The sequence below is a fragment of the Lynx canadensis genome, chromosome C1 (assembly GCF_007474595.2).
Source record: "Lynx canadensis isolate LIC74 chromosome C1, mLynCan4.pri.v2, whole genome shotgun sequence".
In the NCBI taxonomy this organism is placed as follows: Eukaryota; Metazoa; Chordata; class Mammalia; order Carnivora; family Felidae; genus Lynx; species Lynx canadensis.
In genome coordinates, this window is record NC_044310.1 from 197,445,063 (window position 1) to 197,463,806 (window position 18,744).

General features: G+C 35.7%; 1 protein-coding gene across 8 annotated transcripts in view; it reads right to left on the reverse strand.

Annotated features, from left to right (window-relative positions):
• Positions 1 to 18,744, reverse strand: part of IKZF2 (IKAROS family zinc finger 2) — a 165,212-nt gene that overhangs the window by 9,963 nt on the left and 136,505 nt on the right. For all 8 annotated transcript variants that reach the window (XM_030327879.2, XM_030327876.1, XM_030327878.1 and 5 more), the window contains 2 exons: positions 12,357 to 12,494; positions 4,308 to 4,451 (listed from right to left, as the gene is read on the reverse strand). In XM_030327879.2, coding sequence (XP_030183739.1) covers positions 4,308 to 4,451; positions 12,357 to 12,494 — 282 coding nt within the window. The remainder of the gene's footprint in view (positions 1 to 4,307; positions 4,452 to 12,356; positions 12,495 to 18,744) is intronic.

Sequence of the window (18,744 nt, forward strand, 5' to 3'; positions counted from 1 at the left end):
ATTTCAGTATATAGCTGACAGTGGAAATAGATGAGAAAGAGAAGATAATAAGTCTCATTCAACAGCTAAGGAATTTGAATTTCATGCTGAGAGCAATACAGATTAATAGGGTTAAATGGGAAAGTGACTTGACTAGATATTTATTTATAAAGATGGTTTAGGAGGTTATTGCTATAAAGATCTGGTGGCCTGAATTAGTATAGTGGTAGTGGAAATGGAGAAAACCCAATGAAATGGAGAGAAATTTAGAAAATATAGTTTCTAGGGCTTGGTGATTATTTAGACTTAGAATGAAAAAAAGAAAGAACTTAAGCATGGAGCCCGTTTCTTATCTGGGAAACTTAGTGGATAGCAGATAGAAAAGATGATGAATTCAATTTCGGAAAACTATGAGTAATAGTTGTGGTCCAGTAACTGCTGAGTAGAGTCTCAAATTTAGAAGAGAGATCTGGGCTTGAGATGTAGATACATAAGTCATCAGTTGATAGAAAGTAACTTCTGAAGCCAAGAGAATAAAAGGTATAACCCAAGCATTGGTAAAGTGTGAAGATGAGAAGGTCAAAAATAGAACCTGGGAGAACACCAAGATTTTTATGCCTGCCCACAGACCAAGGCAAGTTGGATTCCTGCACTGGGCCCCATGTTTACAGAGTCCCTTGCTCCTCATGGAATGAGGAATGTGTAGAGCCAAAGGAATACGCCTATCTGGAGATTACTCCCTAGACCATACCCTAGATACCCAAGACTGAAGAATTCCTTTCCCAAATGGCACTGAGTTTGCACTAAAGGTTAGCATAGTCCTCTTCATATGGTCTATCTTCCTGGTATGCACACACTTAGGCCTGAGGAGAGGCTAATACACTACTCTTTATGTGCTGTGTGTGGGGTGCAATGTGAAAAGAAGCTGAATGTGCAGGCTGAGGTGTCCACATGCATATGCATGAGGCCCCTTTTGGTACTGGAAAGAAACAGAAGTGGGTCTAAGAGAGAGGGCTGGCTCCAGGTCAGGCAGTGGTTCTGCTCATGCTATCAAGGTCTGGTGTGGAACTCTAAAGGATCTAAGCATTCTATATTTATTTGAACTCAGTCTTCCAAGTTAGGAAGGTAGAACAATAGTTTTTCAGCTTAGGGGCATCTGGGTCTCTCAGGTGGTTAAACATCTGACTCTTGGTTTCAGCTCAGGTCATGATCTTGTGGTTTGTGATTTCAAGCCCTGCATCAGGCTCTGCGCTGTCAGCATGGAGCCTGCTTGGGATTCTCTCTCTCTTTCTCTCTGTCCCTTCCCTTCCCCCCCTCAAAATAAATAAACTTAAAAAAATAATTTTCAGCTTAATTTAAAATATTAAAATATTTAGGCATATGAATGGAGGCCTTCATTAGTACTTTTGCCCCATCTGCATAGCTGTTAAGGGTAGATTCATAATGAAGACTGAGAAGGAGCAGAGAAGCTAGAAGAAATGCAAAAGATCAATGTCATGGATACCAAGAAAAGAAGTGTTTCAAAAGCAATTAATTATTCAGGAGTGGCAAATGTTCTGACTGATATAAGATAGTCTAAAAAGGGTCCACTGCACTTGACACTATGGAAGCTGGTGACGTTGATAAGAATCATTTCATGGGGAAGAAAACCAGGTTGCATAGACTAGGGAATGAGTAGAAAGAAAGAAATTATGGAAAGCAAGCATAGAGAACTCTTTCAACCACTCCATTTTTTGAAGAGGAGAAAGTAGGTAGTAGCAGGAAGGAGATTTGGTTTTGAGGGAATTTTTTTTTTAAATGATGAGAGTTTATCATATTAAATACTAAAAGGAAAATGCCAATAGAGGGGAAAGACTGAAAATACAAGTGAGAAAAAGGAATAGTAAAATGTAATGTATTGGGTTGGGGGGGGGGAGGCTGTGACAGAAGAATTCCAGGGCACAAGAAGAGGAATTAACCTTAATTAAAAAGAGGGATACTTCTTTCATTGAAACAAGGAGGAAAAAAAGAAAATATTCCTATAAATGCACTTAATCCTTATAAAATTAGTAATATTATATTGATATCATTTCAAATGACTTTATTCCCTGTAAATTGAGCTAGAATACCATCAAGAAGTGAGATACCATGTTTGTGGAGAATAAATGTTGAAATGGCTATAGGGTTCAGCAGGAGAGAGGACTACGCAGGGATGGGATCAAAGTAGGACTGCTACAATGTGGATGGAACAACTGATATTTGAGATCACTTATTCACTGATTCATAGTGACCAATTTGTAAGGCTGTGGAATTTTCTCCAAAAGTACTAGCAGCCCTGTAGATATGGGACAGATGCTTCTCTGCTTTCAATAGAGTGGGGTTTCCTAGTGGGGTTTCACTAGGAGAAGGTAATAGAAAGACAACAAAGTAAGAGAGTCAAGAATATTGGCAACAGAGTAATAAACATGATTAACCATGGAATCTAAGCTGATAATAAAAAGAGAGGAGAACACAAAAAGACAGAAAGTTCAGGGATCATTGGTCTGTAGGGCTTGAAAAGGTCAAAGAATAGTATTTAACTGAGGGGCATGGTAAAAAGGAATTTATAGTGAGTGTGGAGTGATGACATTTTCATTTCAAAAACCATCACAGAGACAGTGTGTGATTGCTTTTTATATACTACTCGAAAGGATAATCCAAATAAAGAAAAAAATACCATTAAATTCTTAATAAGAATCTAATGTTATTATTTTAAAATCAAGATGTAATTAGGAAAAAATGTGTCCCCCTTTTCTAAGGATATAATCAAATCAAATTGAGAATAGCATCTCTAAGTCATAGTAAACACTGAAAATGTTACAAAGAACAAAACTAAATAGATTCAGAAGACATAAAAAAAAAAAAAAAAAACTTTTATATAAAGGAAGAAAGACTGGAAGAAAAGTTAGGGCCCAAGGCAAGCCTTTGAGTATTCTTGCAGTATTCTTGATACTATATCAGTATCAACTGTGATCCCTTAGGGCCGTTCTCTAGTCTTTTTTTCAAAGAGCTCTGTCAATAAATCTCTCCAGCTTGTCTTAAAATGGTATTTTGGTGATTTGTTAGTTCTGCGATTTCAGATTGAAAGGATATCTTCTCTAAGTGATTGATTATTGGAGTAAAAGAATTTTATTAGCCTTCCCTCCCTGAAATAACCAAAGATTTTCTACCAGTCATCACTCAACCCATATCAGGATGTTCCACAATACTCTTTGACAATAGAATATGAGAATCTATTTGAATATTTTTCTAATTTTTACCCTTTATAGTAATAAAATCTATAAGAATAGATATATTACATATATAATTAATGGCAATTATTTATATAGAATCACTATTTTTATGTATTCTTTTTTAAATTTTATTTATTTTGAGAGAGAGAGGGAGAGAGAGAATGCGAGCAAGGGAGGGGCAGAGAGAGAGGGAGAGAATTGTAAACAGGCTCCATACTGTCAGCACAGAGCCCTACACAGGGCTCAATCCCATGAACTCTGAGATCCTGACCTGAGCTGAAAACAAGAGTCAGAGGCTTAAAACCAATGGAGCTACCCAGGCACCCCACTATCTTTTATACATTCTTAAAAAACTTAGATGTTTTTTGCATCTAAGGGCTTGGAAATGAAAAAGAAAAGTCTAAATACATTATATTTAATCTTTTTGTTTCAAAACCATAGGCCAGATGAAAACAAAGATCCAAATATGAAAGATCCAAATATGCAAGATCTTGAATGTAGGTTGCTGCATTATTTTTCTAGTGCAGCATTTTGGGGGAAAATATTTCTCTTAATTCTAGATAAAATAGTAAAAGCATTAATCTCATGTAAAGAAAACAGTTTAAAGACCTAGAACTAGTGCAAATTGGAAAACATCACAAAACTGGCTAACAGATGACACCATTCTCCTTAAGTATTTTTATTTTGTAAATAAATGGACATTTTTACATACTAGTGTACTTTATAATTTAGTTTTGAGGTAGCAACTTCTATCAGTCTTTCTTTAATTTCCTAGGCCCATATATCTAAAGGTGTGTGTGTGTGTGTGTGTGTGTGTGTGTGTGTGTGTGTGTGAGAGAGAGAGAGAGAGAGAGAGAGAGAAAGAAAAAGGAAAGAAAGAAAGAAAGAAAGAAAGAAAGAAAGAAAGAAAGGGAGGGAGGGAGGTACACATGGAACAGCATAAAGCAGAAATGAAGAATGGACAAAAGAGATGGGTATTTATCTCTTGAACTGAAATATACCATCTGTAGTTCTAATACATGGGAACATACTTCTCATTAAAACCACCTTTGAAGTAAAATCATTTGTAATGCTTACCCACAAACTTTTGTGGAGTGGAGCTTTTACGTTTTCCCATATTCCCTGTGAGCTTCTCTATGACAGCAGGTCTCTCAAAAGGCACCAGAGAAATATTGTTGTCCATAATAGGCTCTTGTTCCTTACAATCTTCCATAGGAGGTACTATGTAAAACCATACAAAAAATGCAATCTGATAATTTCTTCAACATTTTAAAAAGATACAAAGCTGGATTTGCCATCTCAATATGTGTTAGATAAACATAAGCTAGTATGCTTGGATAAAAGTAGAAAGAATAACCTTTAGTGTTAAAGTACACTCTTTAATTTTACACACACACATACATACACACACACACACACAGAGGGGATTTGTTTTTATTCGAGTCGTTCTCAAATCAATGACAAACTGTTGGCCACTATTGGTGGCAAACATGTTCATCTTGTTTCTCATCTTACTCCTCTGAAAGTGTTTTTAACATTGATTAAAATCAATACCCCTTTAAGACTGCACTATTCTCAAGGCTTTTGGAGTTTATTTTTCTAAAACAAATTAAGTAAGTCAACTTGTTTTGCAGGAAAGCTTAAACAGACACACAGAATAACAGCACGATATTTAACCAGGTTTTTTTTTTCACCCATGTATTTTCCTGCAGCAGATTTTCTATTGATGAGACAAGTGAGCTATTAGCCCTACTGGTAGTAGATAAATACCTGCACAAAGCAGCCTTCATGAAGGAGTTTCAATTCTGAACATGTCTATACACAGTAAACTGTGGCAGCTTTATGACTCCAATTTATTTTAAAAAGAGCTCTTCAGCAGGATAAAACATTCCATTTCCAAATTGGCATATTTGCTCACTAAACTGCTCTAACTCATTTGACATAAACTCTCCAAAGCTGCTCCCTCTGCATCACATTTGTCTAAGTTGCTAGGGGCTAATAGAGTAGTTCACAGATATTGACATTACATATTGACATTCATAGTATAGAAAAAGGATTTAACAAAAGTTTTTGCATAGAAATACTGTCAAAGGATGTTTAAGGATAGAGTAACATCTGAGACAGATGAGATCAATGATTGAAGCCAGAGTTCACAGGAAAGACCATAACTTATTCTTGATTATTGTTACTTTCTCTAATTGTACCTGTGCCAGGGCCGTTTGGGAGCCTACAGGATTCCTATTTTAGAATATGTTTACTTGTTCAGCATACACTGTAAAATGATTTATTCTGCTCCTTTCATTTGTAAAGGAGAGTTCTACTGTGTGAAACACAATACATTCTCATTTATAAGACCAGGCACTAAAGTAAAATGAGAAAGCAAGAGATGAAAGTTAAGAAAATCCAGTGAACCATTCAGGTGACCTACTTAATAACCAATACAGGTTGCTGATTTTGAAGAAATGAAAAATGGCAACAGAAAAATCTTTTCCTAATTTGGACATGTTTAAAGAAATCTATATCCAATCTAAATTTTGGGTTAACCTAGTATATTCTAGTGGATAGACCAGAAGAATTTAATCTTCAACCTTATAAGATATGGCTACGATTGGCAAGAGATTCTGCAATTACTGGATGTTAATGTAAAAGGAGATTATGAGATTCAGGAAGAAGGAAATACTCAGGTCATTTTCTATACTGATATAATCCATGATGTTACCAAGTGGAAAAAAATTATATCCCAAGATGTTACACGAAACATTATGTTCTCTTTAGCCAATAACTAAAGTAAAAGCAAATACTTAAAAAGGAAAGCAAAGAAAGGCTGACCAAAAAATTCAAACAAGGGTGGCCAGGAGGATGGAACGGCAGTCGAGAATGGATGTGGTTGGAACCATTAGTTAGATACAGATTATTGTCAAAGTCTTAATTTTTGTTTTGGGTGGTGGATTCATAGGCAATTACTACATTATTTAACATAACTGTCAAGCTAAAAAACAGGCTATGTATGGACTGAAGATGAAAATATGTCACAAACTGGGATCCAAAATGAAAGAAGGAAAGAAAAAAAAAAAGGTTTGTTGTTGTAAATTTTGTTAAAAAAACAGCAAAACTGGTTAACAGGGTTTGCCCCCAAATTGAATATAATAATTAGTTTTGAAATGAGTAGTCTAAAACTTGGCAGTTTTGCTCTAAGTCTAACCTTGAATTTTCATATTTGCACACATTTAACACTCAAAACGAAACCTGGGTGTGCGAACTGTCCCACACCACATCCACCTCAATTCAGATGATTTGTCCCAAGTTCAATGAAGCTCATGTGAACTGAAAACAATGACTTTGTCAGAGCTCTGGTCTTACTTCTATTTAACATCAGCCCTCCACATATCAAATATTGAACCTATTTCTACCATATCAGCAATAATAATAGTAACTGATATATACTATGTGCTAAGTACTGTTTTAAGACTGCATTAAATTATTTAATCTTTTCAATAACCCCCTTGAGATCAGTCCCATCTCCATTTTGCAGATGGGGAAACAAAAACCCAGAGACTCCTTGCTGTTTATGTCTAGTTCATACGGAATATGTGATTTGAACCTAGGTGGCCTGGCTCTAGAGCCTGGGCCCTTAGCCAGTACACTATACTATTTTTTTTTTTGTTGAGATAATTAGACTGTTGACTTTTAATAAACAAGTTTGACATATTTTTAAAGTCTGCCATTGGGAAAAGATCTGATACATTTTCTCAATTACATAACTAATCTGAATTTTTTTTTTTTTCTTTCATGGGTCTGGTTGCAATGTTTGGGCTTGAAACAGAAAACAAGTTCTTAAGTTAACTCAATAATGCATCAGTCACATAGTGAGAGATTTATCTAGGCTAAGAAAATACCAATAAGCTAATCTTACTTGTTAGAGCAAACTTCATAACCAGATATTTCCTTGACCTTATTTTCGAAGTTATAGCCAAGAGGAAAATATGTTTGTAATTGCATTATTTCATTATCTCATCACATTTATAAATCTTAAAGACAGAAGCATCTAAGAGTGTTCCCAACATAGCCATGTTTACCAAACAATCCACTCAAATTCAAAATCCAAAAAGACAGTCTAGATTAGATCACATGTCCACCCCCTGGCCAGGAAAGGGCAGGGAAGCTACGCTTATAGTCTTTTCATATAATAGGAGGACAGTTCTCTAAAGGAAAATGGAAGTTTGGTTATCAAAAGAAGAAGGAAGTTTTGTAGGGCAGGGAAAAATAATGGATGTCATCTATATTGTCACAGACTTTCTCCATGTTGCCAAATAAAAAAAAAAATCAGTTTATCTTATTTTCTTGATAACATCTGACAGTACTGGCTTGCTTTGAAATCACTCTTTCCATTTTCCATTCTCTGCTCCTAGTTATCTTCATGGCTCTTCTTTTTTTTTTTTTTTCTTTTTTTCCTTCTGGTGTTTTCTTGGCTTTCTAGATGTCTCACTCTATAGTTACCCATATAACTTTAGAAAACATATTACTTCAGGTTACAACCTCTATAATGATGACTCCCAAATCTTTATTTCCTACCCAGACTTCTCTTGAGAATTTGAGATCTATATATTCAACTTCCTCCTAGACAGTTTCACTTGGCAGTCTCTCACAAGTGCCTAAAAGGTAATGTGTTCAAAAGCCGAAATCTCCATTTCTCACCCCATACTTTCTCCTATTTTTCCAATTTCCATCTACTTAGACAGCACCATTATCTACCTGATCATCCATGCTAAATACCTATGACAAATACTAGATTTCTTCCTTTCACTCAGTCTCCTTTCCCTTCTCTCACCTCCTCCTAATATACATACATGGGTGTACTGTGTATTTTAGATTTTACATGTGTAGTTGCTCTCAATTTCTAACTGTTTATGCCAGGCTACTAAGCCCTACTTGACCAATCAGGAGATTGTTGCAATGGTCTACTTGCTTCTCTCTTGACTCTTTTATCTCCTATATCTCTAGAAATAAAATGTGAATACAATAATATTTTTTAGGATAAAATACAAAATTCTTTGCTTAGCACAATAAGTCTTTGATATTCTGTTCACAGACTATTTCTCTGGCCTATCACCTTCCAATTTCTTTTGCCCGTACAAACTGGGCTCTAATTATACAGTTACTTGTTGGTCCTTAACTCTCCATGATCTTTTAGGCTTCTATGTCTTCACACATGTTGTTCTCTCTGCACAAAAGACTCCTTTCATGGATGGCTGTGTTGTCTTTCAAATCTTCACTCAAACAAAACTTGCCCCAGAAATTTCTCTTGGACACCTTGTCTGGTTTAGACATCTATCCTACATGCCCCTGTAAAGCTTATCAGACTATTGTGTTGGTTTACTGGTCTATTTCTAACAGTAGTTGGTAAGTAACCATAGGGTACAGATTGCATTTTATTTGTGTCTCTAGTACCTTTTATGATATAAGACAAATACAATATTCAAGGTTTTTTTACTGAATGACTTTATGGAGGAAATAATGTTACCGGATGGAAACAAGTTGAAGGAACTTACTAGAGTTTACAGGTTCTCAATTATGTTCCCAGACTTGTAATAAAGAACTTCCCTTTCTCAAATAATTCAAAGCATAAACTTAATAATATATGTCCTTGCTTTAAAGCTAGCTATCTTTTGGTTCATGCTTTCATTTTTGTCTCCTGGCAAGGGGGAAAAAAGCTAATTACATACTTCACTTTTTAAAGCTTTTTCTTCAAGCTAAAGAGCCTTGAGAAATGAGCATAAAGATAATTTTCAAAAAAGATAATCTGCCATAAAATTAATTATTATTATCTTTATTTCCAAAACTACAAGTCATGAATTTTCTCCTTTTCCCTCAAAGTCAAAAACTTCTTATTCTATCTCCAAAACATGTCTCTAGTGTTTCATCCAGTTCTCTTCTCCTGCTCCTGTCTTCTCATCTTTTCCTTGGCATTCTTAATTCCAGTCTCTCTTGTCCCTCAGTCAGTCATCTCTCCTATATTCTACACTGGTGACATTTTTCTTTACAACAGAAAAATCAGATTACTCCAGTGGAATTCAAACATTGTATTAGCATAAAAGGCTCCATTTTTGCATTGCAACCAATTATGTTAGACTTATTTCCTATCACTTCTTTAACTGCAACTATGTTCAATGTCCGGGAACCTGCGAATGTTCTTTTATACTTCCAAGTGTTAGCCTATGGCAAGTGCTCTGCCTGGAACGTACATTCTCTGTGAATCTAATTTGTGTGATTTTTCTCAACCTGATGTACAAATCAAACACTGCACATAAGATTTCTTTGTTTTCTCTAGACAGAGTTAGGTCAGCTCTGCATTTGTGCTCCTACAGAAGTATGTATATGTCTTTATTAGAGCATTTATTTCATTTTATTTATCTTTTTTTAAAAATACATATTTCCTATCAGACTATAAATGTAAGAAAGAAATTGCATCCAGGTATCTTTATATCCCCAGAATGTTTCATAAAAATAGGCACATAGCAAGCCTTCAATAAATGTTTCCTGAATGAAGTGAAAGAGTGCCTCTTTGACTTCAGACATGTCCCTCCCTGGAAGAGCCAACATGGGAAGAACATGTTTTAGGAATGAGTGGCTAGGAGACATAACTATGTCAGATATGAACCAAAACAAAAGAATAATAATGAATTTCAAAGAGTTAATGGCAGCCACAATGATGGTAATGGCCACCCCTACCACTAAAAATAAGATTAAAAAAATAGACAAGATAAGCAGGATAGTAGGAGAGGGATGGGGATAAATATGAATTTCACCATGGCTTTCCTTCAAAGGAGACACATGCCAAGCTATGTATATGAGACAAGGTTAATGATGAACTCTGAGAATATTCTGTCCATGTTTTTTTTTTTTTTTTTTTCTCTTTTGGTCAGTTCCTACCCCATACACTCAATTCTGTATTAAGAATATTAACAAAAGGAAAAGGAGATTAAGGATAATCTCAAATTATTACTACAACATACCTAGAAGTACAGTATGAAATGGTATTAATATAACCTTAATGTTTAAAACTATATCCAACATGGTGGAAAAACTAGTATTTGGGCCTATAAATGATATCTAAACCTATGTCCTTCTCCCACCCTCACCATACACTTTGCCCCCTGCTCTACCCAGTACCTGAGTGTCTTTCCCACTTTCCCCATTCAGTTCCAGTTTTACAGCAACCTATAGAAGGCTTTTCACCGTCGAGGGCTAAGCAATCTGAGAAATGGAGGTTGAAGCTATAGCTGTTTAAATGTCTCCTCCCCTCCTCAAATACACCTGCTTAAATTTTTTTGTCAGCGCTTATTCTATAACTGGTTAATTTGCCAACGCATAGTTAAATGTTGACTATTTATGTACACTTTACCTTCCCATAACAACATAATGTGTTTTAGACGAGACTCTGTTTCTAATTCAGATGTGTGTGCAACAGAGTTTCATAAATAACTCAATGAAAAATAAATTAATATAATTAACCCAATCCAATGTCAAAATTGCAATGAGAGAACATTATATGGAAAAATTAGTACCACAAGGTATCTTAAGTTTCGGCATGCCCTCAAGCCTCCATCAGTTAACCCTGCCTCAAACCACCTCTAAAAACAATTTAAACAGAAACAGTGTGCTCAAGTAGGCAAACGAAACTTCAAATGCCTGTTAATGCTGATAAGTAACATAACTTTCTAGGGTATGGAACATTTAATATTTCTTTATATTTAATGCCCTGAAATCTAATAGTGAAAAGAATGGTTTATTTCACATCCAGTCCCACTTAATTCTCATACCATACATGTGATGCACACAGATGCCACACAGCCAGGCCAGGCTTACTGGACTCTGAGATTTAGCATTTTAAGTTCCATGCTCTGGACCCCATGCTACCCTCATAAGCCCAGGTGATGCAAGCTTGCACTATCAAATTTACTAAGACATAAAGCACAGACAGGTTTTTAAAACTGTTAATAATGATAATATAAAAATAAACGTACTCATTCTCAACAAATAGAATTATATAATTCTTTAGATTATATAAACTACCCTCAAGAAGAAATGCTTCAATTATTCAGGGTAACAAAGTAAATATTTTAAATTTCCAATTCAACAAGAAATAATCACTTGCTGTCCAATAAACACAGTTCCACAGTATGTACTACATAAAATAACACAAAAAAAACCCCACAAATAATCCTTGAGCTGTATATAAGTTGCTAAATAGACATTTACATTTTAAAAATGACTACAGCATTCCCCAATTATACTATTTGATATTGACTAAATCTTTTAAAATAAAAGATAGAAGTGCAACAATAAGACTTTCGTATGTACTTATATGAAGGATAAAATTAATCAGCATAAAAATATAATTAGGACAAAACAGACGCCCCAAATCTAAAGAATTGAAATTCATAACTTTCCTTTGTAAGGCTGATATACAAACATTAATTTTTCAGTAACACAGAGTTATTAATTGATAAACCTTAGAAACTACCTTCCTACCTGCTATTGTATATTATGGAGATGAGGATGTTTTGCTTGGGTTCTGATTTTTGTGGAGGGAAGTGGGTGCCTAATTTTAATCTAGATCGCTCCCTATACTAGTAGGAAGCAAAATGAGTAATTCCCAAGATAAATCACAAAACTGATTAGAGAAAGATCAATTATATCACTGATCAGTTACCAAGAGAAATGAAAATACACAACCAACCAACTCTTTTAGGAACCCTACAGACTTACATAGAACCATTTCTAACTACTTGGCACAGCCAATGAAAGAGAAAGAGTAAATGCTCTCTTCCTTTGGTGTACTCAAGGTCGGCTGCCATTATTATGTTAATTCAAACACATGTTATCAGAAATACTTTGGGAGTATCCTAAAAACTCACTATAGGTTGTTTGCCAAGGGTCCCAAAGCTCAACTCATTTCAAGTGCTTAAGAAGATAATCCCATGCAAAGTTAACGTGATCTAAAATTGTTTGAAAAAAAGAGTAAGATTTCGTCTTCATGCTTAAGGGTAGAGGAACTGTTTAACCCATAAAGAACTACAGAAGTAGTGAGGGGGAATGAAAATGGTGAATGCCATTTCTACCCACCATGGTGACTCATGACCTGCCCAGCAGCCTCCATGCTGACATTCTGGAGATAGTTGTGGCAGCGTTCCTTGTGCTCCTCCAGTGAACTGCGCTGCTTGTAGCTTCGTCCACAGTAGTTGCACTTGTGAGGTTTACCCACTGCAAAGAGAATGCGAGGTTAGCGTGCCAGCAGTCTCATCCAAAGCAAAATTAATATCTGACTTTTGATAGTGTGGAGGAAGCATTTATATGCCTTTCAGACTCAAATCTCTTCCTCCTCCACACTCTGATTTAGGCGAGAAAAGCTAATAAATTTCTAACAAGACTAAAAGCGAGCAAGAAGATAAGGTAGATCGTACCTTTGGAGATAGGGGAAATACTGAATCAAATTCATGCTCTGACTGTATCCTAGATCATGAGGGGCTGATGATCAGTCTTCAAATTATCTGACTCGTAACACTAACATTTGCCCTTACACAATTCTCTCAGCTTTGACTCATTCAAAAGACAAATCACGAGTGTCCTAGATACATGGTAAGAATTTTTTTTTTAATTTTTTTTGCAGGGGGAGGATAAAGACAGAAAATTTTTACTGAACAAAATAAAATGCAATAACTTGAATGTCATCGTTTAGTGAAAAGATTATTCAAGGGCACCAAGGAGACTAAAAAGAATTCAAGTGATGAGAAAAAGTAAAGATAAAAGCAGAGAGTTTCTCTTTTCTTTCCACCTTGGTAATAACTATTCATACATGCAAAACTTTGCAGAGGAGAAGTGTATTCTCCCACATCAGCCCTGTTCTTAGGTTACCAAGAACTAACCTACTAGGTGCTTTGAGTCAGAATTATTAACAGTAACCACTGAAGTCCCAACATATTTAGTTATACAATGATAGCAGCATTTTCTAATGCATTTCACATTCAGGAAATGAATTTTCTTAGTAACCAGAGAGCCGTATGTCAATATACCTGGTAAAATACTTCAATGCTCACGTTAAAAAACAAAAAAACAAAACAAAAAAAACTCTGATGAAGGAAAACACATTTATGGAAAGAGATATGTTTTAATGTATGTCAAGTCACAAGGATATCAGAGAGCACATTAATTCTTGGTTTTGAACGAATATAGGAAAAAACATAAAACACCAGCTGGTCTGTGCCAAAGCCCTCATCAGTAAAGCACAGTATGAATCTGGTCAGTGGCCCTCATCTGACATAGGAATCACTTTGTTTTGCCCAAAGGACAAACAGACCACTCTTTTTCATAGTCAAAGATAGTATCTCCAACTCCAGTCACCTTACAAACCCATGCTAGTCACAAGAGGAACTGAAATACTGTAACAAGGCAAGGTGTTCATAGCTGCATAGAAATTTCACTATACTAAAAAACACACACACACACACACACAATTTTTTAAATTGTATTTGAGGTACACATAAAGTCACTTATTTCATGGTCATAATTTTTCAAAATGGTGTTAAATAAAAGCTATCCAAGGCAGGATTAGTCATTTCTAAAAATATGAGGCAAACTAACTTCTATTTTTCAGAACCAAGGATTTCTATACATTGAACCAAGGTATCTCTATATTGTGAAAAATCTTTATCGCTGTGTGAAAGCATTAAAAATTATAAGAAAATACTTTTAGTCAAAAACATTCATGTAAATAATATATTTATACATAATTGCATTTTAAGATACAGGACTACATACTACAAAAAGCTTTTGTTTGCTATTACGGTTACTTAATTTGGCGGTTTCTTATTGCTGTTTCTCTAGAAACAGGTGAATTTGCACTGAACAAGTCTACCTGTAGCTCACTGTAAACTAGTTTCCTCATCTCTGTCTTACCCTTTGGCACTCCTATTGCATTGTGTCCTAGGATACTATGTTTTACTATGAACATATCAACCTACTATGCTTTCTTTCCCTTATTTATATAAGCAAACCTGAGACCTCTCAACTTAATTTAAACATAGTTCCCTTACACTCCCCTTGGCTCACACTCCTTTAGGAACTTTTAACTCACCTGACAAGGAAGAAAAGACCGTATACTTTTTACTGTTTTTGAAACTCATTTTTTTTACTAGCCTCATTTTTGAAGTCTATCCTATATTCTCCTTTACGTCAGCTTCTCCCATTTTGACATCTACTTTAAAACATCGCTCTTGGGGCACCTGGGTGGCACAGTTGGCTAAGCATCCAACTTCAGCTCAAGTCATGATCTCATTGTTTGTGAGTTCAAGCCCCACGTCGGGCTCTGTGCTGACAGCTCAGAGCCTGGAGCCTGGTTCAGATTCTGTCTCCCTCTCTCTCTGCCCCTCCCCTGCGCATGCTCTGTCTCTCTCTCTCAAAAATAAATAAACATTAAAAAATTAAAAAAAAATTGCTCTTTCCTCTTCATCCCAAGTTGAGCAAACTGTTCTAGAAGTATAACCTCAATTTCCCTAAATCTTGATCCGTGCTCTACTATAGCAATCCACATACTGGGCAACATATGTTGGACTTTGATATCCTCTGTTTTATCTCTAAGACATGTACTCTGGGAATGCTCCATCTTGTCCCTCTGTCTCTCATCTAATACGTATTGGAAAAAAGCCTATCATGTACAAACACTGTGATGACGCTGCAATGTAAAGTGGAGAACACTCTCTTGGTGCCTATCATCCTCATGCAACTGGTAGTCTGGTGAGGAAGACAGACATTTAACAAATATATAAGCAATATCTTACAAATTGTGGTAGATTCAATGGAGCAGAACGGTGTGCTAGCATAATGTGGGGAGCCAAATTTAGTTGGATAAAGTTGGATAGGAAGGTCTGCCTGAGGTAGGAACACTTTGGCTGATAACTGAAGGAAAAGGAAAAGTGAATCAGATAATGGGGGTGGTGGAGCAGGGTCGAGGAGAGGCAGTGTTTGAGAATTTCCAGGAACTGCTGTCGTCCTCGTGTTTGTTCTCATGTACTCAGCCCCTTCAAAGTCTAGATCATGTCCTTACTACTTTTTTGAAAATTATTTTCAAACATCATCAACAATCCTTGCCAGACCTAATGGCTCTACTAGCCCCTGAAGACCACTTCTCTCCTGTCACTCCTTTGGTATTTCTTAAAAATCAAGTTCACAGAAATATTGTTTACATTTACTCCCTCTATGATGAGTTAGTTCATCTGTATGCTTATAAACCATGAGTTAGTATGTAAAACATATACATTCATAGAAGACCAGTATTTTACATTTATTTTGATAAATATTAATACATTCTCACCATCTCAAACACTTCCATTCTGATATTACTAAAACATTTTTATAAAGTCATCAGTAGCCTCTGAATCACTAAAGCCAATGGACTTTGATTCTAAATCTTCCTAATTTCTTGGCCACTATCAAACTTTCATGTGTCTTGAATCTCCTATTTGAGCCTCTGGGATTAGATTTCGTGTTTCCCCTCACTGGCTTCTCAATGACTCTTCCTACCTGGCAAATAGATATGTAACTTCAGATTTTATTCTCACTAAAATTAATAGTCTCCCTCTGTTCCCTCTGTTCCCTCATTTCAATGAAATGTCCAAACTGTGCTTGGAATAATTTCCCATGTTTGTAAGTAGCTACTGGTCATTTAAACCATTTTAGAATGATGTTGGTGAACCAAAAGATGGAGTTTTCTTTTCTGTGTAATCACAGCACTCTGTCCATACTCTGTTGATGCATTACTTAGGATAATTGCATTCTAATTATCCATACGATATCTATTCATCTCCCTAGTCCAAAAAATTAACTTTGTCCTAAAGGCAGAGATGGTGTTTTACTCACTGCTTGAATTGATAGTGCTTGTGGTGGTTATTAAACATAGAAGACACTCAATATATATTTGCTGAGTAACTGCCCTTCAACCTCATACTATCAAATGCCTTTTGAGTATTGCCTCATGTATATTCCTCTGAAATCTAAAATTCAGCAAATTCAAAATTATCTTCCTCCACAAAATTACTTTTTTTTTAATGTTTATTTATTTTTGAGAGAGAGAGACAGAGTGTGATCAGGGGAGGGGCAGAGAGAGGGGGCGACAGAGAATCCCAAGCAGGCTCCTAGATGTCAGCACACAGCCTGATGCGGGGCTCGAACTCGTGAACCGGGAGATCATGACCTCAGCTGAAGTCAGACGCTTAAAAGACTGAGCCACCCAGGTACCCCTCCACAAAATGACTTCTTTATTCTGACTGTTCTTTTGTGCCGCTGTTACCACTGTTTTAATAATCCAGACTCACAACAAGACAGCCCCTTTTGTTACCTCCTACCTCTTTTCCCACATCCCAGTAATTGCTAAGTTCTATATACTCAACTCCTTTGATGTTTCTCAAGTTTATCCTTCTTTCTCATTCCCACAACCAATATGCAAGTTCCATTCTTCATTATCACTAGCCTGGGCTGGCACAATAGACTTCAAACCAGCTGTTTTCTTGCATAATTATTTTAGTCCTCTCCTTAACAACATTTACTGACTCTTAACTTCTATTGAATAATTCCAAATATTCCAAATCCCTTTACCTGGCATTCAGTACCCTATACTAACTGACCCTAAGTCATACATCCCATCTTCTACCCCACGATCCATCCAAAATCACCTGGAGCTTTTACACTTGAGTCTTAGTTCTTTCTGGAATGGCTTCATACAATTTGGCCCTCTTGAAATCCTATTCATCCTTCTATTCCCAACCTCCTTAAACCACATTCCATCTAAAAGTGATCTTTCCCACTAAAGAATCATAACTGTATTGGCCCTCATACCTAGGAAACATTTTATCATGTATTTGCGGTTATTTATATATACATTCATTTTGATCTCTCCCATGTTAGACTGTGACCTTCTTGAGAAACTGGAGCAGTGTCATATGTTTTTGTAACCTGCAACAAGTTTAGTATGGTGATTTGTTCACAGCAAGAATACATGGGGTTTTCATTAGTAACATCATTTCTTAACACTTTAAATGTTTTTTTTCTCACTGGCTTTCCTTAAATTTCCAACTTTCAAAGCAGTGCATCTGTATAGAAAATATGAAAATTCACCAAAAATATTTGTAATTATACAATTTGGAGATAGCTATCTTTAACATTTTTATCATTTTCTTGCATTTCTTCTTGTACATGCAAAGACACATTTTGTTAGGAAATCATGTCACTATACATTATATTTATACTCTGCTTATTTTAATGAATATGTCTTAAACATTTCTCTATGTTATGAAATAATAGTTGCTGAAGTGAGGTAACAGATTTTTCTTAGAGTATATAGAATTATGATAATGTTGAATTAGTTTGCTTAGCATTCTTAGTCCTTTTCTTATTTAATATTTCTCACTTTACTATCATTGTATATGCTCATACTTGAAGAAATCAAATAGTACTAAAGGGCATTTACTGAGATACACAGACTCCCCTACCCCTCATCTAATAAAAATCTACTTTATTGTGCTCTTTTTGGAGTTTATTAGTTTGATGTTAGAACTTCTGGACTGATTCTTTAAATTCGTTCCCCTTTCCCCCCATGTCAAATATTTTGACTTTACCCTTTTGACAAAAAAAAAATTTCTCATCTTTTTCTTTGATTCTTTCTGCTAAATGTTTTCTAGCTATCATGCATTTTAATTTCTAAGAGCTCTTTCCTGTTTTCTTACTCTTTTTTAAAAAACAATAGAATTCTTCTGTTTTTTTCCTGGGCACAATAACTTCTCTCTCTGAGCATTTTCTCTCTTTGAATTTTCTTCCCTCTTTATATTGTCTGTTTTCTCTGAGCTTTTTTCTTTTTATGTTGATCTCTGTATTGGAGGACTTTCTTACATTAATGGTGCCTGAATATATATTGTTCTTTCATATTAAATAGTGAGGCACTAAAAAGCTAACTGGAAGTTCAGGAACCATAGGTGAGGTTTATGAACTATTACAGTGTAACCTCTTTATTGTTAGACTCCCATGTCTTCTCTTTCAATTTCCTTAGAGAAGACGCCTCCAATTTCTAATCCCAAGGGTGATAGAAGCTGGCTGTCCGCATTTGGAAAGGCAAGAAATGGGGCCACAGATCTAAATGTTCAACTGTGGTTTTTTGCATTAATCCTTTGTTTTTTTCCCTTACCCTTTCCTTGTTCAGGAGCCCCTAAGCCTGAACATTTCCAATTCAACTTCTCCAAGAAATAAACATTTATTTTTCTGTAAAGGGGAGGAAGAGGATTAGCTGGCTGGCTGTACTGGATGAGAGTAACTCTATGGTCTAACAATTTTGTACACAGATTTTTAAATTCCTTTCTATTTACTCCACAGTTCCATCCCTGACTTCAGTAGTCCTGTTTTCTTCCACTTTTCAGGATTCTATGGTGCCAGTTAGCTTGCTACTCATCCCTTAATCCCCTCTATAATC